General features: G+C 46.6%; 1 protein-coding gene across 6 annotated transcripts in view; it reads right to left on the bottom strand.

The window, feature by feature from the left end:
* The window catches only part of LOC121582258 (serine/threonine-protein kinase BRSK2), a 176,174-nt gene that overhangs the window by 65,584 nt on the left and 83,549 nt on the right, over positions 1-27,041 (bottom strand). For all 6 annotated transcript variants that reach the window (XM_045225052.1, XM_045225049.1, XM_045225050.1 and 3 more), the window contains exon 2: positions 25,875-25,969. In XM_045225052.1, the coding sequence (XP_045080987.1) occupies positions 25,875-25,969 (95 nt within the window). The remainder of the gene's footprint in view (positions 1-25,874; positions 25,970-27,041) is intronic.

The following is a 27,041-nucleotide window of genomic DNA, read 5'->3' as shown; positions in this document are numbered from 1 at the left end:
AGCCCACTCAAAAAAAACGATTTGCAGACAGAAAGCGAGAGCACAGAGGAATGGAAAGGGAGAATGCATTGGAGAAAAATAAAGAACGAGACAGAGAGAAGCGGTGGGAATAAAAGACGGACTGGCAGTGCCAGAGCCCATGTCTAGCCTGGCAGCTTGGGTCCATGCCAGGGCCTGCGGGAACAGCGACATGCCTCCCACTTGTTAAGGTCCTGCTCCTGCCACAGCACAACCACACACCAGCTAATTTAACTCATTAATCACACACTGATATCTGATATCTCTCTATCGTAATACACCACAATACAGGAGGTAGGGGGGACATTTCAACTAGCTGTTTTCACACTCTGAAATGTGTGTGTGTGCGTGTGTGTGGCCCTAAACCATAACGGCACTGCGTACAGAACCTCAGCACCTGATAATGTGGTAACATTTTGGGCTAAACTTGAGGTAGGTTTATTTATGTGATAGAAAGCTACAATACATATGTTCCTTGCATAGAACATTGGGTTATTTTGGCCACACACCATATGACTCACAAATACTGTGTTGTGTGTACAGCTACTACAGACATTTGTGTCATGTTCTTTCACAAACAGTATGCCTACATAGTCACAGAAGAGAAACATTATGACAAGACACATTAGTGACCAATAATAAAAATGTAAACTGCATTTCCCTAGCCTCTATACATCCAGACAAAACAGCTACTGTTTGTGTATCATCTGTGTCATGAACAGTTAGCCTGTACTTACATCATCATGAATGTTGTGTGGCACCCTCCATTTTGTGTGATACCGTCAAACTCAATAAAGCTTCAGGATTCAAACCACTGTTACACTTCCTGCTTTGAGATATCACATTACAGGGATAATGGCAGCTCAATGGGGAGTACACTTTATGCTTATAAGGACATTTGCTAACCATTAAATAAGTTAAACAGTACATGTTAATATACTGCAGTAGCTTCAGTATTTCCAAATCTACCTACAAATGCCTAGTGCAAACCTCAGGAGGATAGACATACACACATGCACACAGACACACACACACACACACACACACACACACACACACACACACACACACACACACACACACACACACACACACACACACACACACACACACACACAGCCCAACCCCCCCTCCCCACCAACAGCACCTCCAGTCCAGAGTGCTGAGTTGGATTTACAGAATGCTGGCAGTATAAATGCCAGCTCAGTGACAACATGAGGGATGAAGCTGTTCAGCTGGCTACTGTTTCTCTCAACAAGTCTCACTCTAATTGCTTCATTGCTTCAAGAAAAAGGTAGCATAAACCATAAATACAGAAAAGATTCACAATGTATTCACAATTCCCTACACAGGTCAGCATTTACAGTACAGTAGAGATTGCATCTACATCTACAGAATATTTAGCTGGGTTTGGCAAATAACTGGTATTTCATTTTCATATTGAAAAGCTGGTGCCATCCGTTCCCTCTTCAAATGTCAATAAAGAACACATGAAGTCATCAGTACTGAATTTAATAAGTGTTATTAATCAGTAACCAGTGGAGTGGTATTAGTGGGAATACCTGCTCCAGCTAATCAAACTAATCCTGTGTTAATACTGTACTGAATGTCCTATTGACTGAGCTTCACATTGGCGGATCATTAGTGCTGTTCCTGCACTATTAGGCTATGATGTTGGAACACGCAAAGGTTATCTGATACGTTAGTGTAGCAGAGGTGGTTCAGTGAACTACACAATCGTGTGATCATTAACCTTGTCGGAGACCTGGAGACTTGTGTTAGCTCCCAGAGTTGGGATTTAGCTCAATGGGCTAACAAAGTCTTAATGTTTGGAGGCATTGGGTTCAACACCCAGTAGGTCATACTAGCCTAGCATCCGAACGTATGAGAGTTGCTTGAGAGTTTGTACAACATCTGGATGCACAGAGAGGACTAAACATTGCTGGCAATTGCACCATGACCAATGGCATCTGGACCCAGTGAGCCAATTAGCTAGCGTGGAATCATGGTGTGCGTGCATGATTCTAAAGTTGGGTTCTATGCAGATTTGGTGGCACACATACACACAGAGTAATACACAATGTCTTGTAATGGCCCATGGGTCCCAACTGTCTTAGGTCAGCTTTGAGCTGCTGCAAGGTGATGTGTCCCAATGTAGTCCTTGAGTGCTATTTCCCTTAAGTGCCCCATTGTACTGAAATCCTGAAATCCTCAAGTGTTCCATTGTTCTCCCCAAGGTGTATGTTTATCTTCCTCTGATACCTTGCAGTAGGTCTCTCCTGTACTCTGTTTACATACACTACTGGTCAAAACTTTTAGAACACCTACTCATTCCAGGGTTTTTCTTTATTTTTACTATTTCCTACATTGTAGAATAATAGTGAAGACATCACAACTATGAAATAACACATATGGAATCATGTAGTAACCAAAAAAGTGTTAAACAAATCAAAATATATTTTATATTTGAGATTCTTCAAATAGCCACCCTTTGCCTTGATGACAGATTTGCACACTCTTGGCATTCTCTCAACCAGCTTCATGAGGTAGTCACCTGGAATGCCTTTCAATTAACAGGTGTGCCTTCTTAAAAGTTAATTTGTGGAATTTCTTTCCTTCTTAATGCGTTTGATCCAATCGGTTGTGTTGTGACAAGGTAGGGGGGTATACAGAAGATAGCCCTATTTGGTAAAAGACCAAGTCCATATTATGGCAAGAACAACTCAAATAAGCAAAGAGAAACGACAGTCCATCATTACTTTAAGACATGAAGGTCAGTCAATACGGAACATTTCAAGAACTTTGAAAGTTTCTTCAAGTGCAGTCGCAAAAACCATCAAGCGCTATGATGAAACTGGCTCTCATGAGGACCGCCACAGGAATGGAAGACCCAGAGTTACCTCTGCTGCAGAGGATACGTTCATTAGAGTTACCAGCCTCAGAAATTGAAGCCCAAATAAATGCTTCAGAGTTCAAGTAACAGACACATCTCAACATCAACTGTTCAGAGGAGACTGTGTGAATCAGGCCTTCATGGTCGAATTGCTGCAAAGAAAACACTACTAAAGGACGCCAATAATAAGAAGAGACTTGCTTGGGCCAGGAAACACGAGCAATGGACATTAGACAGGTGGAAATGTGTCCTTTGGTCTGGAGTCCAAATTTGAGATTTTTGGTTCCAACCGCTGTGTCTTTTTGAAAAGCGGTGTGGGTGAACGGATGATCTCCGCATGTGTATTTCCCACCATAAAGCATGGAGGAGGAGGTGTGATGGTGTGGGGGTGCTTTGCTGGTGACACTGTCTGTGATTTATTTAGAATTCAAGGCACACTTAACCAGCATGGCTACCACAGCATTCTGCAGCGATATGAGAGATATCATTTGTTTTTCAACAGGACAATGACCAAACACACCTCCAGGCTGTGTAAAGGCTATTTTACCAAGAAGAAGGAGAGTGATGGTGCTGCATCAGATGACCTGGCCTCCACAATCCCCCGACCTCAACCAAATTGAGATGGTTTGGGATGAGTCGGACCGCAGAGTGAAGGAAAAGCAGCCAACAAGTGCTCAGCATATGTGGAAACTCCTTCAAGACTGTTGGAAAAGCATTCCTGGTGAAGCTGGTTGAGAGAATGCCAAGAGTGTGCAAAGCTGTCATCAAGGCAAAGGGTTGCTATTTGAAGAATCTCAAATATAAAATATATTTTGATTTGTTTAACAATTGTTTGGTTACTACATTATTCCATATGTGTTATTTCATAGTTTTGATGTCTTCACAATTATTCTACAATGTAGAAAATAGTAAAAATAAAGAAAAACCCTTGAATGAGTAGATGTTCTACAACTTTTGACCGGTAGTGTACCTACTTTACCATTCCTACTGCCAGCGTGCCATACCTCTACCCACATACCAACAAAGGGGCACTGACACACCCACAGGGAAAAGGGGGAAAGGGTAGAGGGGTGAGAGAAAGACGAGAGGCGAGGGAAGAGGGGTGGGAACTAGGAAAGTGAGGCACAGGGGACAGAAGCAACCAACAAAAATGTAGTTATATTCCCATCAAAGCCCCCAATCTTTAAAGGTTCTGTCACTAGGATCGTGGCTGCATCCTTGGAGCAGGGGGAAATAAATAATGAAACCCTTTAATCTTTGGCCCAGTGGCTGGCCCCACCAAGCCCTCTGTCATTCCAGCTTCCCCCTTTCTGCCTTCCTTCTCTCTGCCTTCTCTCACAGACAGGGAATGAAGGACGGAGGGAGGGAGGGAGAGAGATTCAGAGAGAGAGCGATAGACGGAGGAAGGAGAGACTGAGCGAGAGTTTCTTGGTTACAGCAGCACTCAAAATGAAAACATTTCCTTTTCAATTTCCTCCTGTCCCTTTCTCTGTCTGTCTCTAACTTTTCTCTTATTCTCTCATTTCTCTCTTTCTCGCTTTCACACTCTCTGCCTCTTTGTATCAGATGTGCAGCGCTATCAAGGCCTTAACAACAGGGATACTAATGCTAGGTGCTAGCAACGTTAATCTGTTTACAACTGGGATGCTAACGCTAGGTGCTAGCGACATCTTTATATTTATGGCAGGGATTTTAATGCTAGGTGCTAGCATCAGCGACAGGGATAGTGTACACCTGAAGCAACATAACCTCACACTTTCACACACTCTCTAATGTCCTGTGGAAATCAACCTTAAGAACGCATTTCCATACCATGAAGAAGTTTACAAAAAATTTGCAACCATATATGTATAGAAAATATATATTAGACACACATCTACAGTGAGGGAAAAAAGTATTTGATCCCCTGCTGATTTTGTACGTTTGCCCACTGCCAAAGACATGATCAGTCTATAATTTTAATGGTAGGTTTATTTGAACAGTGAGAGACAGAATAACAACAAAATAATTCAGAATAACGTATGTCAAAAATGTTATAAATTGATTTGCATTTGAATGAGGGAAATAAGTATTTGACCCCTCTGCAAAACATGACTTAGTACTTGGTGGCAAAACCCTTGTTGGCAATCACAGAGGCCAGACGTTTCTTGTAGTTGGCCACCAGGTTTGCACACATCTCAGGAGGGATTTTGTTCCACTCCTCTTTGCAGATCTTCTCCAAGTCATTAAGGTTTCGAGGATGACGTTTGGCAACTCAAACCTTCAGTTTAGCGTTTTGGGTCATTGTCATGCTGGAATACCCATCCACGACCCATTTTCAGTTGCCTGGCTGAGGGAAGGAGGTTCTCACCCAAGATTTGACGGTACATGGCCCTGTCCATCGTCCCTTTGATGCGGTGAAGTTGTCCTGTCCCCTTAGCAGGAAAACACCCCCAAAGCATATAATGTTTCCACCTCCATGTTTGACGGTGGGGATGGTGTTCTTGGGGTCATAGGCAGAATTCCTCCTCCTCCAAACACGGCGAGTTGAGTTGATGCCAAAGAGCTCCATTTTGGTCTCATCTGACCACAACACTTTCACCCAGTTCGCCTCTGAATCATTCAGATGTTCATTGGCAAACTTCAGACGGGCATGTATATGTGCTTTCTTGAGCAGGGGGACCTTGCGGGCGCTGCAGGATTTCAGTCCTTCACGGCGTAGTGTGTTACCAATTGTTTTCTTGGTGACTATGGTCCCAGCTGCCTTGAGATCATTGACAAGATCCTCCCGTGTAGTTCTGGGCTGATTCCTCACCGTTCTCATGATCATTGCAACTCCACGAGGTGAGATCTTGCATGGAGCCCCAGGCCGAGGGAGATTGACAGGTCTTTTGTGTTTCTTCCATTTGCGAATAATCGCACCAACTGTTGTCACCTTCTCACCAAGCTGCTTGGCGATGGTCTTGTAGCCCATTCCAGCCTTGTGTAGGTCTACAATCTTGTCCCTGACATCCTTGGAGAGCTCTTTGGTCTTGGCCATGGTGGAGAGTTTGGAATCTGATTGATTGATTGCTTCTGTGGACAGGTGTCTTTTATACAGGTAACAAACTGAGATTAGGAGCACTCCCTTTAAGAGTGTGCTCCTAATCTCAGCTCGTTACCTGTATAAAAGACACCTGGGAGCCAGAAATCTTTCTGATTGAGAGGGGGTCAAATACTTATTTCCCTCATTAAAATGCAAATCCATTTATAACATTTTTGACATGCGTTCTTCTGGATTTTTTTATTGTTATTCTGTCTCTCACTGTTCAAATAAACCTATCATTAAAATTATAGACTGATCATTTCTTTGTCAGTGGGCAAACGCATAAAATCAGCAGGGGATCAAATACTTTTTTCCCTCACTGTATATCTATATGCATGCCGCACCAGTATGCACACAGCGCACACGCACACACACACACACACCACTAATAAAGTGCATGGGATCAGTACAATGAGAGGCTATTCTTGGTCAGGGTTGCCAGATTGCATAATTACCTACAAGCAGATCGCCCCATTAACAGGACTGATTATCCAGCCCATTTCCCCTGAAGGAAACCCACCCTGCGAAACCCCCGACTTTTCCCACAGACAGAATCAAGGTCAACTGACTTACTACTACCAATGACAAAAACTCAATCCAAATTTCAGCTGTAATGAGTAGATTAACTTGGCTATCATTAGAGCAGGGTGGTTGCCAGATCATAAGTGAAAATTCCAAAATCGATTTAAAAGGATTGTATGGAACTATAGAGGATGATAAGGGGTTACAACATGAGATAATTATAGATATAACTTATAATTCCAGCACAGTGGGTTTGAAAATGGTAATAAACAAACACGTCAACTGTAGTTGTCAAAATGATATGTGGGGTTGGTATAGTTCTGAACACTCCTGTCAAGTCAATTATGGAAAATAAGGGGAACGCGGATCCGGAGATAAGCGTATGGAAGGATGGAATGGAGGAGTGTAGGGGAGAGAAGCATGGAGGTGCAGCCCATTCCTTTGCTGTCATATCTAATAAGCTCCCCGTCCCCCCCTATCAACCCCCCAGTCATATCCTTGGATCAGTGACACACACACACACTTCAGTGCCGGTAATTAAACCCATGTACAAGGTAAACAACCCCCCACCCCACCCCTCCCACCACCCACCCCCCTACCCTCTGATGGAGACGGAGACAGACAACGCAATTTATTATGCTCAATTATTCCACATATGGTGTGTTAATGTGTAGTAATAAAGTGGTGAGACGTGGGGTGATGGGGGGAGAGGCGGTCACACAACAGACCTTAGAGAATTGAGGTGAGACAAAGTGTCAGGTCTACAGCTGCTCCTGTAGGCTCCTGAGAGAAGGTGTGTGTGTGTGTGTCTGTGTGTGTGTGTGTGTGTGTCTGTGTGTGTGTGTGTGTGTGTGTGTGTGTGTGTGTGTGTGTGTGTGTGTGTGTGTGTGTGTGTGTGCGCGTCATTCATAATGGTCTCTTTGAACAAAACCAGCCGTAGCATATTTCATACACCATGGTGCGTGTATAGTGCAACATCTGATGAAAATTATCATGTATTTTCACTGCTCAGTACCAAGACTAACTCCCTCAAGAAGATGTATTGTGCTGTAAGAAGCTTCTACCATTCTCTCTCACCTTTATAATCAGTTGTTATAAAACAATGTGCCACACAGGCTAATAAGATGTGATTGATGGACTATAGTAGGCCTAGTCCCAGTCCCAGCATCTCAGGCTCTGATTGGTTGAGACGGCCTGTGGTTTCCAGAGGGAATTGTGGGTAGTGTAGTTGGCTGTGGATGCATGTAGTTCATGATTGAGTTAATCAGTGCTAACGAGACAGGGTGCGTCAAAGGCGCAAGTGGCATCCCCCTGTGAGGAGTATGAGAGTGTGTGTGTGAGTGTGTACGTGTGTTGTGTGTGTGTGTACGTCATGCGTCATACCCATTTCTTTAGAAGAGCTGGAGGAGTGCAGATGTTCTCACTTCCCCTCTCGCTGCATCCTTCCCTCATTCTTTCCCTATCCCCTCTATCCCTTGTCCCTCTCTTTCCCCTCCCTCTATTTCTATCATTAGCCAAACAGACTGTGTTAGTATTGAAAACAGAATCATCTAAGAAACAGAGACAGCATGAGAGTCATACATTTTTTATAATAATTTGGAGGATCTAAGTCCACAACAATGCTTAAACTGCATAAGGAGACTACTTTTGAGGTCTGGATTTTGGATTTTGGGGTGTAGTTACCCTTTAATGCAAGTGGCACCAGCAAGAGACCGTTGTTTGGTTAGCGATGTTTCTGTAGCGCTCATGTAATTGCAGAGTTTGCAAAACAAATGCCCACTGGATTGATGCAACTAATCATGATATCATTCTGCCAGGTAGGCAGGCATAGGCTATTTGATCCTATCCTATTCAAATCCCTGGTAATAATGTGTTAATAAAGCACTACTGTTCCTACAATCACCTCCATTATCACCAATGAGCTCACTTACATCAGGGATTTAGCTACTGTCTCTATGCATTAACTCTGAGGGATTAACACAGGATCATTATCATCAACACAAAGTCATTAACAAAAGATCCATATGCGAAACTAGACACAGATATGCAAAACCATACACAATTCACTCTACATCTAAACAATTACCGGGATAGAGACGAATGAATGCATAATGGTATGCACAATGCAGATCTACACAAAAATATGTGGTGCCTTTAGTCTTTCTCTCTCTCTCTCTCTCTCTCTCTCTCTCTCTCTCTCTCTCTCTCTCTCTCTCTCACACACACACATGCAGGCGCATGCATGCACACACACACACACACACACACACACACACACACACACTGCAAACAGTGTCTCACATGTGTTAATAGATTGGCAAAGCTTAGGCTCTTCCTCTCTCCCACTAGCAGTGTTCTGAGCACTGGGATCAATGGGAAATTCTTCCACAGGAAGTCTATAATCTCCCTAACACAGCCCACCAACTCCCTTTGCATGAAATGTGTACACACACACCCACGCACACAGACACACACCATAACCAAGTGCACTGTATAGAGAGATCTTCATCAATTGATGGTGCTGTCATACCGAACCCCTGAGTGAGCTCGGCTCACCCATCCATTCACCATCTCCACAGAGGGACCTGGTCCTGGACAGCTGTGTGTCTGCTGCCGTGTCATCCCTCAGTGCTTGTGTTTGTGTGTGTTCGTGCGTGTGTGTGTGAATGTGTTTGTGTGTGTGTGTGTGGATGTGTTTGTGTGTGTGTGTGTGTGTGTGTGCGCGCGTGTGCGTGTGTGTGTGTGTGTGTGTGCGCGTGTGTGTGTGTGTGTGCATGTGTGTGTATTGGTATGTGGTCAGAGGATCTACAGAAAGCCCTGTAATAAAACTAGCGAAGATCTCTAGAGATTAAAGATACACTGAGGACCAGTGATGTGTTCATTAGTGGACACTGAGGACTACTAACGATGTAGTATGTATTATGTATGTGGGTTGAGAGAAAAGATGGATGCAAGCCTTCCTCCTGAGTTATAGAAGAATTGAGATGTGGTGTTAATGGCTCTGCTCTTCAGAGAAGTCTTCTACAGTGTGATGGACAATGACTAAGGTCCTACGTTGAAGAGTGTGTGGGTTCAAGGTGAGTCAATAACACCTTCACAGATCCTCAACAACACACATCATTGAATCAAACAAGCTGCTGCTCAGTCAACATAGAGTGTCAATGAACAGATAATTCTACAGCTATCCTACGGCAGAGGATTACACACTCACACCCTCTCTCTCGCTCACACAAAGATGTCAGAGGAAGGCCAAACTGACTGACATTCATCTCTCTGCATCCTCTGCAATTTACTCAGGGGCAAACACACACACACACACACACACACACAGACAAACACACACACAGACCCATCCAATAATCACACCATCCTGCCTCTCCTGACCAATCAATGGCCTAGCTCTGCGTGGGCTGAGCATTCTTAGTGAATTATGAAGATTGATTGGGGAGCCGCTCGTTCGCAGCTCTTCCAAATCCCACTTTAATTGAAATGCGATACGGAGCTGAGGGCCATGGAGAGGGAAGTCAATTGGAACATCCGCTCAGAAATCAAACCACCATCTGTTGCTGTGATAACTAGGGCTGTGTCCGAAAATGTTACTTGAGAGGACAGCCTACTGTAGGAGTAGAGCGAGAAAGAGAGAGAGGATGGGGTGTTGGACTGTGTTTAGTTTTGAATGAGCATGAATGAGTCTGGAGCTGTCGGACTTGTTGGCTGTGTTGGCTTGATGCGAGTTGGCTGGACGATGTTCTAGGTAGACATTGGGAATACTGGGTATTTGATGCAGTCATGCAACACTCATTCAAATAGAAGAGCACCATATGCTTGTCACCACATAGTGTCATGTTAAACAATCAGGGGAGGAAGAAAAAATTAGATTTGAGGATTTGATTGAATTTAGTCCCTAGTTTAAAGCATTAGATTGTTTATTAGTGACAACGGTTTGACTCGTATGTTCCCATCTAGTTTCCAATCAAATATATAAAATAAAAAATACTCTTAAGATATATGAAAGACACTTAGAGTTAGTCTGCACTCTGTAACTCCAAGGTCTCCTGGTGGTATGTAAATGATAGCTATGAAGGCCATTCATTCTCATATGAGAGGTCTGGAGGTGACGGGCTGAGAAATAGCTAGCTGAGCGTCTCCTCAGTTCCCAGCCGCAATAATGATGACTACATCACACAGAATACATTATAGCATAATCATACAGAGAGAGAGAAAAAGAGAGGGAAAGAGCAGGGGAGGGGTTCAGAGAGCTAGAGAAAGATAGGGAGAGAGAGAGAGAGAGAGAGAGAGAGAGAGAGAGAGAGAGAGAGAGAGAGAGAGAGAGAGAGAGAGAGAGCAGACATATTTTGTGTAGAGCATTGTGCATACCATTATGCATTCATTCGCTATCCGAGTAATTGTTTAGATGTAGAGTGAATTGTGTATGGTTTGCATATCTGTGTCTAGTTTCGCATATGTTTTTGTTATGACTTTGTGTTGATGTATATCTGTGTTAATCCCTCTTGCATAGGACAGTGTAAACATATGTTTCCCATGCCAATCAAGCCCTTTGAATTTAATTTAAATGAGGAAGAGAGAGAGAGCGAGAGCGAGAGAGAGAGAGAGAGAGAGAAGGGGAAGTGATGGTGCTGTCATGGCGATATCAGGGTAAACAGATTAAGGTCAGCTGTGATTCATCAAGAAAGGGCAGATGCTCTCTTCTGTGGTGGATTGCAATCTGTATTCTTTCATTTCATCCCCCTTTTTCTCTTTAGCCTCCGCACCCGGTAACCCCCTCCACCAGCGCCATCTCTCTCAATGACTCAGACAAAGACACACGCTCAAGCGTGCACATGTATGGACGCATGCACACACACGATATAGACTCACTAAGCTGTAAATGCATATAAACAGTCACACACGTACGCACACACAAACACACACACACACACAGTGTGTAAAAAAAAGCACTCAGTAGTATCAACACAATTAACCAAGTATGGATACCATTAACTAAGTCAGCCACTCGTTGAGAGCAGTGATGAAATGATTCTAGTCAAGCAAGAGACTTTAAGACCAAGATCAAGAGAATCTCTACAGTGGCTTCTCCTATTATATATAAACACATACATCCACCCTCTCCGTGTCACACAACCAATTTCCTGCTATCATGTCATATTTTCTACACTTATCTGGTCTCACCAGGTGGTCCTCTAACAGCCAGTAGCCCCCCTCTCCTCATCCCAGCCCCCATCCCTCCATTCTCCACACCCCATCAATCCCTACCACCTTGACTGACTCCCTTTCCCTCCCTCCCATCTCCACCATCTCGCTGGCTTAGAAATGCTAAGTGTTCCCTTAGGACTAAAGTCTGGATGCCAGACCCCTTGCTGGGCCCAGGGACAACACACACACATGCGCACACACACACACACACACAAACACTCATACAAACACACACACCCACGCACAGACATAAAATACAATTGACAACGTACAGTGAGTGTGTGTGCACGTCCGTGTGCCTGTGCGCACACACACGTGTTGTACATCAATGGACATCCACACCTCTGTGTATGATCTAACCCCACAGCTTGTGTCACTGTAGGAGATGTGAAGGTTCATTATACAACAAGATCTCACAGTCTCACTTCAGTATTCAACATTTGTCCAGGGGGGCGGGGATAAACGTCTATGGGTGAAGTGAAAGTAGGTAAGGGTTAAGGTTTGGGATAGGGTACAAACTGAAAAAACTAAAATATAAAAACAAGTGCCTAGTACTGGGATTGAACCCGCAATCCTCTGAGTCGTAGCTCGCGGTTTAAGCTCTTCCTCTATCCCCATCCACAATGCCCTAACTCGAGTCTACTAGATGGTAACAAGCACTCGCGTTGCACCTTGTGGATGATATTGACATTGCATGCACAAGGCATCTACCGAAGTCCTGGGGACCTGGAAAAACATATAATACTGCAGTGGATCTGGTGTGAAATGGCTGCAATATAGTATAGCTATATCCATAGAGCAGAGTAGGAATTATACTATGGAGTGAGATTAGATTATTGTAAATGTACAGTTATGTTGTATAATTTGCAATGATTATGAGTCTAATCTCACTCTATTTATTTTATTTTATTTTAACCTTTATTTAACTAGGCAAGTCAGTTAAGAACAAATTCTTATTTACAATGACGGCCTACACCGGCCAAACCCGGACGACGCTGGGCCAATTGTGCGCCGCCCTATGGGACTCCCAATCACGGCCGATTGTGATACAGCCTGGAATGGAACCAGGGGGTCTGTAGTGACGCCTCAAGCACTGAGATGCAGTGCCTTAGACCGCTGCGCCACTCGGGAGCCCTATTGTATTCTTAGTCTAAATGCCAGGGATGACATCTATACTCAAGAGGGTGCTGGTGATGATGTTAGGTGGTGAACTCTGGCTCTGCAATCTCTCATCTCCTCCGGTCTCTAAATGTCAAGTCTCTGGTCTCTGTGTGCTCAGACTGTCTTCAGCTGTTACAAACACACCGTCAGTCTAGGATCACACACACACACACACACACATATGCAAATGCAGAAACACATACAAATGCCATGCTAATGCTGCTACAGAGGCCAGAGAGAGTTAGAGAGAGATGAGAGAGACAAACAAAGAGGAAGGAGGGATGGAGAAGACAGTTCATCCCAACATGAGAGACAGTGGACGGGAAATACGTTTCGTCTTTCATTTTTGATGAAGGGAGAGAAAGAAAATAAGTATCGATCCTGTGATGTAAATGTTAGAGACCAGGGGAGTATGGAAGGAGGGGTAGAAAGACATGCATACGTGTATGCGCGCTCACACACACACACATACAAACAAACAAACTGAAAAGATGAATGAACAGATGCATACTGTAGTGTACCTGCTGCAACGGCCTTTTAAACAAAGAAACACATCAGGTTTCCGGAGTACACTTGCGTTGAATATCAAACCTTTTGAATATGCCAAAGTATGAATGAGTTTTGAGGCGAAACAACAGAGGAAGGGAATATGTTTTAAACATGTTGTTGTCTCGGAGTGCGTGTGTGGTGTGTTGTCTGGTGGATCTGCATTGTGTAGGGGGAAAGACAGACGGCCAATAACTCACGCTGGGAAGACATGTTATTTTCTTCCCTCCCCTTTCCAAAGCCAATCACTCCCTGTTCCTATGACAACAAGCCCCTCAGATGTTGAGAATGGGAAAGAGTGAGAGAGAGAGAGAGTAGAGAGAGAGTAAAGAGAGATAGAGAGAGAGAAAGAGAGAGTAAAGAGAGAGAGAGAGAGATAGAGATAAAGAGAGAGAGAGAGAGAGAGAGAGAGAGAGAGAGAGAGAGAGAGAGAGAGAGAGAGAGAGAGAGAGAGAGAAAGAAAGAGAGAGAAAGAGAGAGAGAAAGAGAGAGAGAGAGAAAGATAGTTTTTTTGAGTTTTAAATAATCTTTATTGGGTCTGGGAGCCCACCACACAATAAATACTCATACAAAACCGTAGTTACACATCAATTATTAACACAACTCCAATTCCTCCTCCACAGTTACTAAACACAACAGCCTCTGAATACCCCATATACTCATAAAAATATCAATATTGTTGACAAGTTTATAATAGGCAAACTCAACTCTTATTCTCGCTGCCAACATTCCCTCCAGCATTCCCACCACATCCACAGACCCCTGTCCCCGAATACTGTTCTTTCGGGTCTTCCATATCGCTAATTTTGCTGCCCCTAACACAAAATTAAGCAACACAACTACACCTTTTTGGCTAAACCTGTACTTTGGCCCAAATATATCCAGTTGAGAAGAGAAAACCTCTCCCAACGTTGAGAACCAATTAGTGATCAGGTCAATCATCCCGACCAACCTGGGACACTGTAAAAACAGATGTGCCAGAGTTTCAGACTCAGCACAGAATGGACACTCCTCCTCAACAGTAGGATCCAGGTGTACCAGATGCATGTTGGTGGCTATGGCTCCATGTATTATCCTCCATTGGAGGTCAGCTGTCCTCTTATCAATAGGCAGTTTGTATAATGATCGCCAACAGCCTTTTGGGGAGGCACCTGGACCAAGCACACCCGCCCACCTCGTCGATTTGACCCCTTCCAGGGAAGAGGCATGGGACACCTTTACACATATTCTGTACATGGCCTTCTTTCCCACCTCCTTGAACTCCCCCAGCTCCGGCGTATCAAAGGAAAGCAGCATCCTGTCACGGTTTCGGCCGAGGCTGCTCCTTCTCCTTGTTCGGGCAGGCTTCGGCGGTCGTCGTCTCCGGAGTACTAGCTGCCACCGTTCTATGTTTCTATGTTTGATTGGTTTTGTCTGTTTGTTACACCTGTTCATTGTTAAGTGTTCATTATGCGTCCTATTTAGTTCTCTTGTGTTTGGTCAGGTGTTGTGTGTAATTGTTCGATGTCACGTGTAGTAGTTGGTTCGCTGTTCTGTGCTGTCTGTATTTCGTTTTGTTTGAGAGAGTCCTGCACGTTGTGCGCATTTACTTTGGTTCTTACCAGTGTGCGTATGTTTCGCCTGTGGCCTGTTGCCGTGTCTGGCTTGTATTTTCGGACTTCACTAAAGACATCTGTTTCGAATCTCTGTGTGTCCTGCGTGTGATTCCACGTTACCTCTACACTCAACCCTGACAGAATTACACACCATCTCTATGGAATCAGCAGGAGCACCCGCACCCACAGAGATCATCGAGGAGCGCCTTCGTGGACAGGAGGACAGGATCAACCAAATCGGGCACGCCCTGGACCGAGTGATGAACACCCTCCATCGATGGTAGACCAGCGGGGTACCCACACCCACACCCCCACCTACCGCACCATCACCATCGGTCAGCCCGCCTGTCCAACTTCCGGAACCCAGTGGGATTCGGCTCTCGCTCCCGAGGGCGTACGACGGCACCGCTGCCGGGTGTCAGGGGTTCCTGTTGCAAGTGGAACTCTACCTCGCCACCGTACACCCGGCGCTCTCGGGACACGAGAGCGTTTCCGCCCTCATCTCCTGTCTCACCGGCAAGGCGATGGAGTGGGCCAACGCCGAATGGAGGAGAATAGACGCCGCTACTATCACCTATGCGGAGTTCTCCCGCCGCTTCCGTGCAGTGTTTGACCATCCACCGGAAGGGAAGGCGGCGGGGGAGCGTCTATTCTACCTCCGGCAGGGGATGAGGAGCGCTCAGGAGTTTGCACTGGAGTTCCGGACTCTAGCGGCAGATGCGGGGTGGAATGAGCGGGCACTCATAGACCACTTCCGCTGCAGCCTCCGGGAGGACGTCCCGCAGAGAGTTGGCGTGCAGGGATACCACGCTTTCATTTGACCAATTGGTTGACATGGCCATTCGGCTGGACACCCTGCTCGCTACCCGCGGGCGTCCCAGGTGGGGGTCGCCCATTCCACCCTCCAGCACCTCCGAGCCGAGCCCTAGGGAGCTCGGAGGTGCTGGCGCTAGAGGAAGGAGAAGAAGGAGCCCGAGGGGGGCCGTCCCCTGCACCAACTGTGGCCGTGGAGGGCACACCGCGGCTAGGTGCTGGGGAGGGTCTCCTGGTGGAGGAGAAGGCAGGCCACACATTGGGGAGTCCTCCCAGGTGAGTAGGCGCCCCACTTACCCAGAGCTGTCTGTCGTACACATAACCATACCTGTTTGTTTTCCACAGGTTGCACCTCGTTCCCAGCATAAGGCGCTAGTAGATTCAGGCGCAGCTGGGAATTTTGTAGATCGCAAATTCTGTGTAGAGTTAGGGGATTCCCCTCCTTCCGGTAAATAATCCTTTCCCTGTACATGCCCTAGATAGTCGTCCGTTAGGATCCGGGTTGATTAGGGAGGTCACAGTGCCACTTAGGATGGAGACGCAGGGGGGTCATGAGGAGACGATTCAGCTCTATCTGATCGACTCTCCTGCGTATCCGGTGGTGCTGGGGGCTTCCCTGGTTGATTACCCATGATCCTACTATTTCGTGGCGAGAGAGGGCTCTTAAGGGGTGGTCTGCTCAGTGTGAGGGGCTATGTCTGGGTGTTTCCGTAGGGGCGACCTCGGTGGAGAGTCCGAACCAAATGCCCGCATTGCACATTCCCCCGAGTAGAGGATCTGGCACTCGTGTTTAGCAAGACGAGAGCGGCGCGGTTGCCAACTCATAGACAGGGGGATTGTGCGATAGACCTCCAGGCAGGAGCTGCGCTCCCGGGAGCCATGTGTATCCTTTGTCACAGGAGGAGAAGAGGGCAATGGAGACATACATTGCCGAGTCTCTGAGACAGGGATACATACGGCCCTCCACTTCACCCGCGTCCTCGAGCTTCTTTTTGTGAAGAAAAAGGATGGAGGTTTGCGCCCGTGTATTGATTACCGCGGTCTCAATCAGATTACTGTGAAATATAGTTATCCACTCCCGCTGATTGCGACTATGACGGAGTCATTACACGGGGCACGGTTCTTCACAAAATTGGACCTCAGGAGCGCATATAACTTGGTGCGCATTAGAGAGGGCGATGAATGGAAGACAGCATTTAGTACTACCTCCGGTCATTACGAGTATCTCGTTATGCCATACGGGTTAATGAATGCTCCATCAGTCTTCCAATCCTTTGTAGATGAGATTTTCCGGGACATGCAGGGGCAGGGAGTGGGCTCAACTGACCTCTCCTCCGTGTCATACCGCCGAGACAGGGCATCTGCCTTCCCGTTCTGGGACCCAGGGATGTAAGTGATCTTAAACACGAACCGGGCTAGAAACATAGTCCACCGAGCCTGGCTAACGTTGGCCACCAGTACTTTGTGCTAAGGCAGTGCACTGTCCGGCCAATACCTGGATGCCCAGAGGAGGGTGACGTGTGAGCCCAATAAATGAGCCGACCCCGGCCTCGGGGACGACCAGGAGGACGCGGAGCAGGGCGCGTAGGATGACCACGATGGAACTCGGTCAGAAGAGACGGGTCTAGGATGTCCCTCCTCGGCACCCAGCACCGCTCCTCCGGGCCGTACCCCTCCCACTCCACGAGATATTGGAGACCCCCCATCCGGCGTCTCGAATCTAGGATGGACCGAACAGTGTACGCCGGAGCCCCCTCGATGTCCAACGGGGGCGGAGGAGTCTCTTCTATCTCATAGTCCTGGAGTGGACCAGCTACCACCGGCCTGAGGAGAGACACATGGAACGAGGGGTTAATATTCTTGTAATCAATGGGCAGTTGTAACCTGTAACACACCTCGTTCAATCTCCTCAGGACTTTGAAAGGCCCCACAAACCGCCGACCCAGCTTCCGGCAGGGCAGGCGGAGGGGCAGGTTTCTGGTTGAGAGCCAGACAAGACTTAGGTAGTATGGGAGTGGGCTCAACGGACCTCTCCTCCGTGTCATACCGCCGAGACAGGGCATCTGCCTTCCCGTTCTGGGACCCAGGGATGTAAATGATCTTAAACACGAACCGGGCTAGAAACATAGTCCACCGAGCCTGGCTAACGTTGGCCACCAGTACTTTGTGCTAAGGCAGTGCACTGTCCGGCCAATACCTGGATGCCCAGAGGAGGGTGACGTGTGAGCCCAATAAATGAGCCGATTCCGGACCTCGAGCGGGACGTACGTCCGACCCAGCGGACACTGTGGAGGGCTAGGGTCGGTGCGTAATGCCCGCTCGATCTCCGTATCGACCTCCCATACCACCGGTGCAACCAGACACCTGCCCCTCCGCCTGCCCTGCCGGAAGCTGGGTCGGTGGTTGTGGGGCCTTTCAAAGTCCTGAGGAGATTGAACGAGGTGTGTTACAGGTTACAACTGCCCATTGATTACAAGAATATTAACCCCTCGTTCCATGTGTCTCTCCTCAGGCCGGTGGTAGTCCACTCCAGGACTATGAGATAGAAGAGATTCCTCCGCCCCCGTTGGACATCGAGGGGGCTCCGGCGTACACTGTTCGGTCCATCCTAGATTCGAGACGCCGGATGGGGGGTCTCCAATATCTCGTGGAGTGGGAGGGGTACGGCCCGGAGGAGCGGTGCTGGGTGCCGAGGAGGGACATCCTAGACCCGTCTCTTCTGACCGAGTTCCATCGTGGTCATCCTACGCGCCCTGCTCCGCGTCCTCCTGGTCGTCCCCGAGGCCGGGGTCGGCGCACGGCTGGAGCCGCGCGTCAAGGGGGGGGTACTGTCACGGTTTCGGCCGAGGCTGCTCCTTCTCCTTGTTCGGGCAGGCTTTGGCGGTCGTCGTCTCCGGAGTACTAGCTGCCACCGTTCTATGTTTCTATGTTTGATTGGTTTTGTCTGTTTGTTACACCTGTTCATTTTTAAGTGTTCATTATGCGTCCTATTTAGTTCTCTTGTGTTTGGTCAGGTGTTGTGTGTAATTGTTCGATGTCACGTGTAGTAGTTGGTTCGCTGTTCTGTGCTCTCTGTATTTCGTTTTGTTTGAGAGAGTCCTGCACGTTGTGCGCATTTACTTTGGTTCTTACCAGTGTGCGTATGTTTCGCCTGTGGCCTGTTGCCGTGTCTGGCTTGTATTTTCGGACTTCACTAAAGACATCTGTTTCGAATCTCTGTGTGTCCTGCGTGTGATTCCACGTTACCTCTACACTCAACCCTGACACATCCCCACGTCCTCCTCGAATGCCCCCGCCGCAGCACTAACAATCAGTGCAGGGAACACATAATCCAGACCCTCCTTCCACCGATCAGAATTGGAAGTGTCAGTCACATACTGCAGATGAAGTACTGGCAAGGAGTCACAGACCTCAGTGACGACCTTCCTCAGTAGGCGAGACGATCGGATCCCCGCTCTTTCTCCCAGCTCCTCCAACGACCTATTCCTGTTCCGCATCAGATGACCCAGCTTAGTACACCCCACGCCTAACAGGCATGAACGTAGGCTAGCTGAACCCAGAACACGGGACTGGATGGCAGTGTTATGAAAAAGAGGCTCTTCAAAAAGCCACATCCCTGGTGGCGTGCAGGCCTTACGGGACTTGACCAGAACTCTCCAACCCTGCATAACAGACTCATAAAATGGAGTCAGGCCAGGCAACTCACTCCCCTCCAGCTTTAAGAGGAAAAGGTGCTTGTCTAAGCCCAAACAGCCCGCTCTCCTCATCAATGGGTAGGCTGTGTCAACCCAGCTAGAACCGTCACTGTACAACAGTCTCTGTGCTGCTTGAAGCCGGAAAGCCATGATCCTGGAAGAAATGTCCACCAGGCCTTGCCCACCCTCGTGCAGTGGCAAGTACAGGGCTGAAGCTTTAATCCAATGTTGTCCAGACAAGAAGAAATTGACAAGGGTCCTCTGAAGCTCTTGTATCAGACCCTTTGGTGGCTGCAAAATCATTAGTCTGTGCCACAGGGTAGAGGCAGCACGATTATTAGCTACCCTTCCCCTATAAGACAGCTGGGGCAGCACCCATTTCCATCTTGACAGTCTGGCACACACTTTCTCCACTACACCCTCCCAGTTATTTTTCTGAAAGACATCGGAGCCTAGAAAAACCCCCAAAGTCTTCATCCCATCTCTGCCCCACTGAAGCCCCCCTGGTAACCGTGGAGCGGACCCCATCTGAAGCTGGCCTGCCCACAGCGCTTCACTCTTTCCCCAATTGACTCTAGCTGAGGAGGCCCCCTCATCCACCTTTAAAGCGTTTGAGAGAACCTTAACATCCTCACCCCCTGTAATAAAAACTGTCACGTCATCTGCATACGCAGACAGTGCTATCGTGGGACCCTTCATAACCCCTGGCACAGAGAAACCAGTAAGCCTCGCTCTTAAAAAACAAAGCATTGGTTCAATCGCCAGACTATATAACTGCCCTAAAATTGGGCATCCCTGCCTGATGCCCCTTTGGACAGGGATGGGGCAACTCAAACCACCCCCCACCTTCACCATACACGAGGCCCCAGCATACAGTAAATTCATCCAAGACAAAAAAACATCCCCAAACCCAAAGGCTTTCATTGTTTTAAACAAGTACTGGTGGTCCACACGATCAAAAGCCTTCTCCTGATCCAAAGAAAGTAAACCCACATTTACATCAGACAGTTTACAAATGTCTAAAACATCTCTTATTAGAAACAAGTTGTCAACAATAGAGCGATCAGGTACACAGTAGGACTGGTCCTTGTGGACCAACAATCCCAGATACTCTTTCAACCTGTTTGAGAGACATTTAGAAACAATTTTATATTCTGCACACAGCAAAGCAACAGGTCTCCAATTTTTTATTAGAGCCAAATCCCCCTTTTTTGGCAACAGTGAAAGTACCGCACGTTGACAAGATACAGGAAGAGAGCCCTCATGAAAAGATTCACACACCACTTCATAAAAATCCTCCCCAATAGAACCCCAAAAGTGCTTATAAAACTCAGATGGTAAACCATCAATGCCAGGGGCTCGGCCTGTTGAGAGCTACATAACTGCTGTGGACAGCTCATGCAGTGTAATGTCAGAGTCCAATGCGACTCTTTGCTCAGGTCCCAATTGAGGAAGACCGTGTAACAACTGTTCAGTACACAATCAGTCACAATCCTCCGCCTTATAGAGGGCAGAATAGAAATCCACGGCATGTTGACACATTTCACTGTCATCCGTGGTCACCTTCCCATCAGGGAGACGAAGGCAGACCATCTGTTTACGTTGCAATGTCGACTGTCCTAGTTTTTTTTTTAAAGCACTAGGAGCATCCATATCCTTGAGGGAAGCGAAACGAGACCTAATCAAGGCACCCTTCACTCTTTCATGCAGAAACGACCTCAGTTCATGTTTCTTGTCCTGTAAGTTCATGACTAGTCCGGGGTCATTCTGAGTGAGCAACTTCAATTCAATAGATTTAATGTCCTGTTCAAGGGCCCTGATAGTCTCTTTAACTTCAATTCGAGACAGAGCAGTATACTGTTGACAAAATAATCGTATTTGGGCCTTCCCAACCTCCCACCATTGTCTCAAGGACTCAAAATCCCCTTTTGTAACCCTCAATTTTTCCCAAAACAACAAAAACCTTTCACAAAACATGACATCATGTAACAATTTAACATTAAAATACCAATAAGATGATGACCTTCGTGGACAGGACAAGTGAATATCAACAGTGACAATATGGTGATCAGAGAAACCCACAGGAGTAATGTCACACCTTCCAACCCCTACTACAGTATTGCTCAGATACATACAACCTGTCTAACCTTGCTGCACTGACATGACCTTCATTAACTTTTTAGCCATGTGTACTGCCTAACTTTTGCATTCCTTACTCTCCACACATCAGAAAGCTCAAACTCAGTTAATAGACCAGACAGACAAATTGCTGACCGCAGGTGAGGTTCTTCAGCGGTGCGATCAACAGTAAAATCCACTGTACAGTTCCAGTCCCCCCCTAAAACCATACACCCCTCTTGGTCACACTGTCTTAAGGTTTCCTTTATTTTATCAAAACCAACAATACGCTCTGTACCCTCATTAGGAGCATAAACATTCAAAAATAAAAAATAAACCCCATAACATCCACCTTGACCAATAAAACCTGACCCTTGACAATCTCTGTTGTAGATACCACAGTCACCCCTAAGCCTGAAGAAAACAAGATCGCCACCCCAGCACTGAAATTAGTACCATGACTGAGTATATGCTGCCCCTCCCACCACATACCCCAGTCAACCTCATTTTCCTCATCACTATGTGTCTCCTGTAGGAAAACTACATTAAGCCTTTTCTGTTTTATTACTTCTAATACCCAAGCCCTCTTATTCCTGTCCCTTCCTCCATTAATATTGAGAGAACCTACCCTTAGTACCTCCATATAGAAAAGAAAAAGGAAAAGCAGAAGATACCACAGAGAAACCAGACAAAGAGAATAGAACACCCAATGAGGCATAATCATCATCATTATTTAAATGTTCTCTTAACCTGACCACGTTTCCCACCACCTTTTGCTGCTGCAACAGCAGTAACACATTTCCTCAAGCGAAACCGCTTCTTCTCACTCAACTGGTCTAACCCCACCGTCTTCTGTAACATCACAGCTGACCTCACAAACTTATCAACATCAAAATAATCTGCCAATTTGACAGATTTCCCAAAAGTCTGATCCAGAAACCCATTTACCTCCTCTAGATCGTAAATTGAGTCCTCACCAACTGATATCGTATCAAGAGAGATATCCATATCCTTCTCCTGATCCTCCTCAACTGAGGCCACAGACCACTGACTCCCCTCTACCACATCCCTTTCAACACTCCCCACTTGCACCCCATCACTCGTACCAGGCATCTCCTCCACTACCTGGGAGACTAGCCCCACCTGAACCCCATTACTCGTAGTGGGCATCTCCTCCACTATCTGGGAGACTAGCCCCACCTGAACCCCATTACTCGTAGTGGGCATCTCCTCCACTACCTGGGAGACTAGCCCCACCTGAACCCCATTACTCGTAGTGGGCATCTCCTCCACTACCTGGGAACCTAGCTCCACATGAACCCCCCCCTGTACCCCAGCACTCATAGTGGGCATCTCCTCCACTACCTGGGAGATTAGCTCCACATGAATCCTCTCCTGTAACCCATTACTTGTAGTGGGCATCTCCTCCACTACCTGGGAGATTAGCTCCACATGTACCCCCTCCTGTACCACAGCACTCGTACTGGGCACCTCCTCACCAGTCTGAGGAAATGGCCCTTCAGATCCATCCTTACCTTCTACAACAATTTTTTCCTGCTGCATAACATTTCCCTCTGGTACAAGTTGCACCTCTGTGCCCTCAACACGGACAACTTGTTCCTCAGCAACAGATGTGTGTGGCTGCTCTACCACTGTCAGCCCACCTCTTCCTACATCAGTGGGCCCAGGTGTTACGAGGACCACCTGCGCCCCTCCCGCTGCCTTCTCCCTTTTCGGGCAAGCATGTCGCTTATGACCAACATCCCCACACTCAAAACACCGTTGACTACCCGTACTAGCATAAGCCATATACAGTCTATTGTCATACTTGACTTTAAACGATAACTCCAAAGTCTGCTCCGGTGAGTCCAAAAACATAAACACCTGTTGCCGAAACGACATAACCTGTTTCAACGCCGGGTGTTTGCAACCCAATGGGACAACCTTAATTGAACTTGCAAACTTCCCAAAGCGCAATAATTCGCGCTCCAATAGCTCAATTTGAATAAACGGCAGTACATTTGAAATCGTTACCCTTGTTGACGGAGAAAAAAGCGGCGTAACTTGAATAAACATTCCTTTAAGAAGTACGCCATGCTCAACCATACGATCAACAAGGCGCTCTTCTTTAAGAAATACCACCACCGCTTTATTAATCCGTGACGCATAAGCAACATTCTCATATCCTACCTTCTCTCCTACGGCGACCAGAACCTCCTCCACCGTGACAGTAGCTTCAGTAACACACCTAAAGCCGTGCCGAAGTGACAGGGACGGCGTCCCCATTCGGGCCGCCATCCCCACCAAAATCAGGGTAATTTCGACACGAAAAACAATATACTTAATTCTACCACAACAAGAAAATAGAAATAATAACCTTAATCATGCATAGAAGAAAAAAAGGATATCACCAAGAAAAGGAAAACCCAGGATATCTAACTCTACACAACACTCGCACTTAGCACTCACTCAAACAATTCCCAGCATGCACCAAACACTCCCAGCATGCAGAGAGAGAAAGAGAGAGAGAGAGAGAGAGAGAGAGAGAGAGAGAGAGAGAGAGAGAAAGATTTGAAAAAATTCTGATATAATGAGGGAAAGAACAGAGACAAAAAAGGGAGATACTCCATGTGTCATTCAACTCAAACTAACTTCACACACACACACACACACACACACACACACACACACACACACACACACACACACACACACACACACACACACACAAACACACACAAACACACACCCTAACCAGAGTTAACGATCCATTAATCAACTAAACCAAGGCCGTGGAAATGAAGAGTGAGAGGGTTAAAGTGTTGAGTAGGCCTGATGGGTGGAGTAATGCTCCCCTCTTTTCTCCCGTTTCCTCCATCCCACTCGTTCTCTCATTAGGCTGAAAGAACAACATCAGCGGAAAGGAGAGGCAGCAGCTCTGAAATGGCCCGTTTGGCTGACTCTGCTGCCACGCTTACTGTACACACACTGTACACACTCTGTACACACACTGTACACACACACACCATATGAGAGGGCAAGAGTGTGTTTGTACGTTAACATATTATTACATATATTTTGTATATATTACTGTATACACGCACACACACATCTTACCAAACTCTACTCTTTCTTTCCACTGCCTTGCTTAGTGCACCGTGCACACACGTATGTGCATAGCGTACTGCACACACTCCTGTGCAGACTGACAAAACACACACGCGGTTAACTGCCCTACTGAGGGGTGACCATGGGAATGAGGGAAAGTAAAGCATGTGCTTTGTCAACAGAAAATCTTCCCCACTACATCCTAGTGGGCCCACTGGAGTCAGGATATTTAGTCCACAGAAACACACACACATACACCAGCCAGGGTGTTTTTTTTATTAAGAACATTTGTCACCCATGGCTGCCTGTGACCCTTTCTCTGTGCGGAGGACAAAGCAGTGTGATAGTGCCAAGCACCACACTAACCTCCTGCGCAGGTACACCATCTATCTCACTCTCAGGATATTGAAGTGTTGGCACTACTGAAGTGTGTGTGTGTGTGTATGTGTGTGTGTGTGCCAGCGTGTGCGCGTGCATGCTAAGTGATGATCTCATCCTGTGTGTATGTGGTGCGTGTATGTGTGCATGTGAGAGCACATACAGTATGTTGTATGTATGCGCTACACCCCATTCAAATTAAATCTGCCCACGATCCAATTACATCCCAATGAGATACTTCAGTGTGATTTCCTGAATGTGCTGCATCCCATGAAAGGTAATTATACTAGATCAGATTAAGGCCTGCTCCATTCTCCTAACTCCCATGGTATGCTCCCCCATAAGGGCTTATTATTGCAGAGAAGTCTAGTCTGGCTATTGATGGGGACTGGTCTAATGAGGAAATGCTGAAGTGTTGCTCAACATACTTTGTCATTCATAGGCCCCAATACTCACACACACACTGACACAAAGATGCACACACAAACACACACACACACACATACACACACAAAGATAAAGAGCTATGAAAGGTTAGGAGGGCATCTCTATTAATCTGTTTTACATTACAGCAGTATCCCTGGAAGGCCTCCTGTCATACCGTCAGACACTGCAGGGCAACACTCTACTCTCTCTACTACAGTAACAGGAAGGCCATGTCATATTACCCTCTTTTTTCTAACGATAACAACAAAGGCCATACATACGGCTCTCCATTGTAACATGTAGTATCAAGCCCACGGTCTTACCTTCATGAGGACAGACTCGCTGAGTTTCTCTCTGTTGACGATCTTGATGGCCACTTTCTGACACGTGACACAGTGGATTCCCAGCTTCACCAGGCCTGAAACACACAAATATGCACAGCGAAGACCGTCAAACACATAATAAACGCAATACAGGAAGAGTGTGTTAGTTAAACCCCACATCTGAAACACACACAGACACAGACACAAAGCAAAGAGGGTCAAACACACAATAGCCAAATGAGTAGGCCTGTCTTGTTTGAACCAGTTGTATCAGGTGTTTTTATGCTGGGCTGAAACAAAACCCTGCAACAACACACAATGACTCCGGGAACAGAGTTACCTTTGCCTCGTGTATCGAACAAAGTCCCACTGAAGGGAACCAGAGTGAATGTCAGTGAGTAGGGAGTGTCAGTGAGTACACTAAATCTCCCTCAGATAAAGAATACACACACATACAGATGAAAAGACAGAGCATCGGTCAGGCCACAACAACACAACAACTCTATAATCGAAAACATCCCTCAAAGCTCTTCATAAAAACCACTGTATGAAACCCCCCAGAGCCACGCAAGCCAACGTCTCCCATCTCGCCATTTTGCATCTCAAAGTAAATGTCAACTTCTACATAAACAGCAACATGAAAGAATCAATGCAGAAAAGCAATAGCTTTATTTTATGACTCACACACACCCACACACAATGGCGACATCCATCTTTTAGGGTGTCACTTTCTACTAAAAGGTCTGCGTCTAAATACCACCACATGCTGCATATGCACAACTTTCATTACCTGGCATACATATTTCAGAGGAGATGTACATATCCTACATTTGACTGGTGATTTCCCCATGGGTTTCCCCAAAGGGGTGAGGAAACTGGGAAACCGGGGCTGTAAACACCAGTGGCTTTGAGCCAAGATGGAAGCCGCAGGGCCTATTTATGTTAGGCAGTTATAGCCAGAATGGCATCCTGGACGACATTCACAATGTGCCATTGATCTTGCTGTCAGCGTAGTTCGGGGACTGCTGCTCGATTGCCTGGCCAACATGGGTTAGAGACCCCGGCAACCACTTTACACCAGGTAATGAATATTTGATATTGATGTAATTGCCTCGAATAGATTGCGTGTGTGTGTGTGTGTGTGTGTGCGTGTGTATGTGTGTGTGT

The sequence above is a fragment of the Coregonus clupeaformis genome, chromosome 15, assembly GCF_020615455.1.
Source record: "Coregonus clupeaformis isolate EN_2021a chromosome 15, ASM2061545v1, whole genome shotgun sequence".
NCBI lineage: Eukaryota > Metazoa > Chordata > Actinopteri > Salmoniformes > Salmonidae > Coregonus > Coregonus clupeaformis.
Note: the sequence above shows the minus strand (reverse complement) of the source record. Positions and strands in the feature narration are given on the sequence as shown.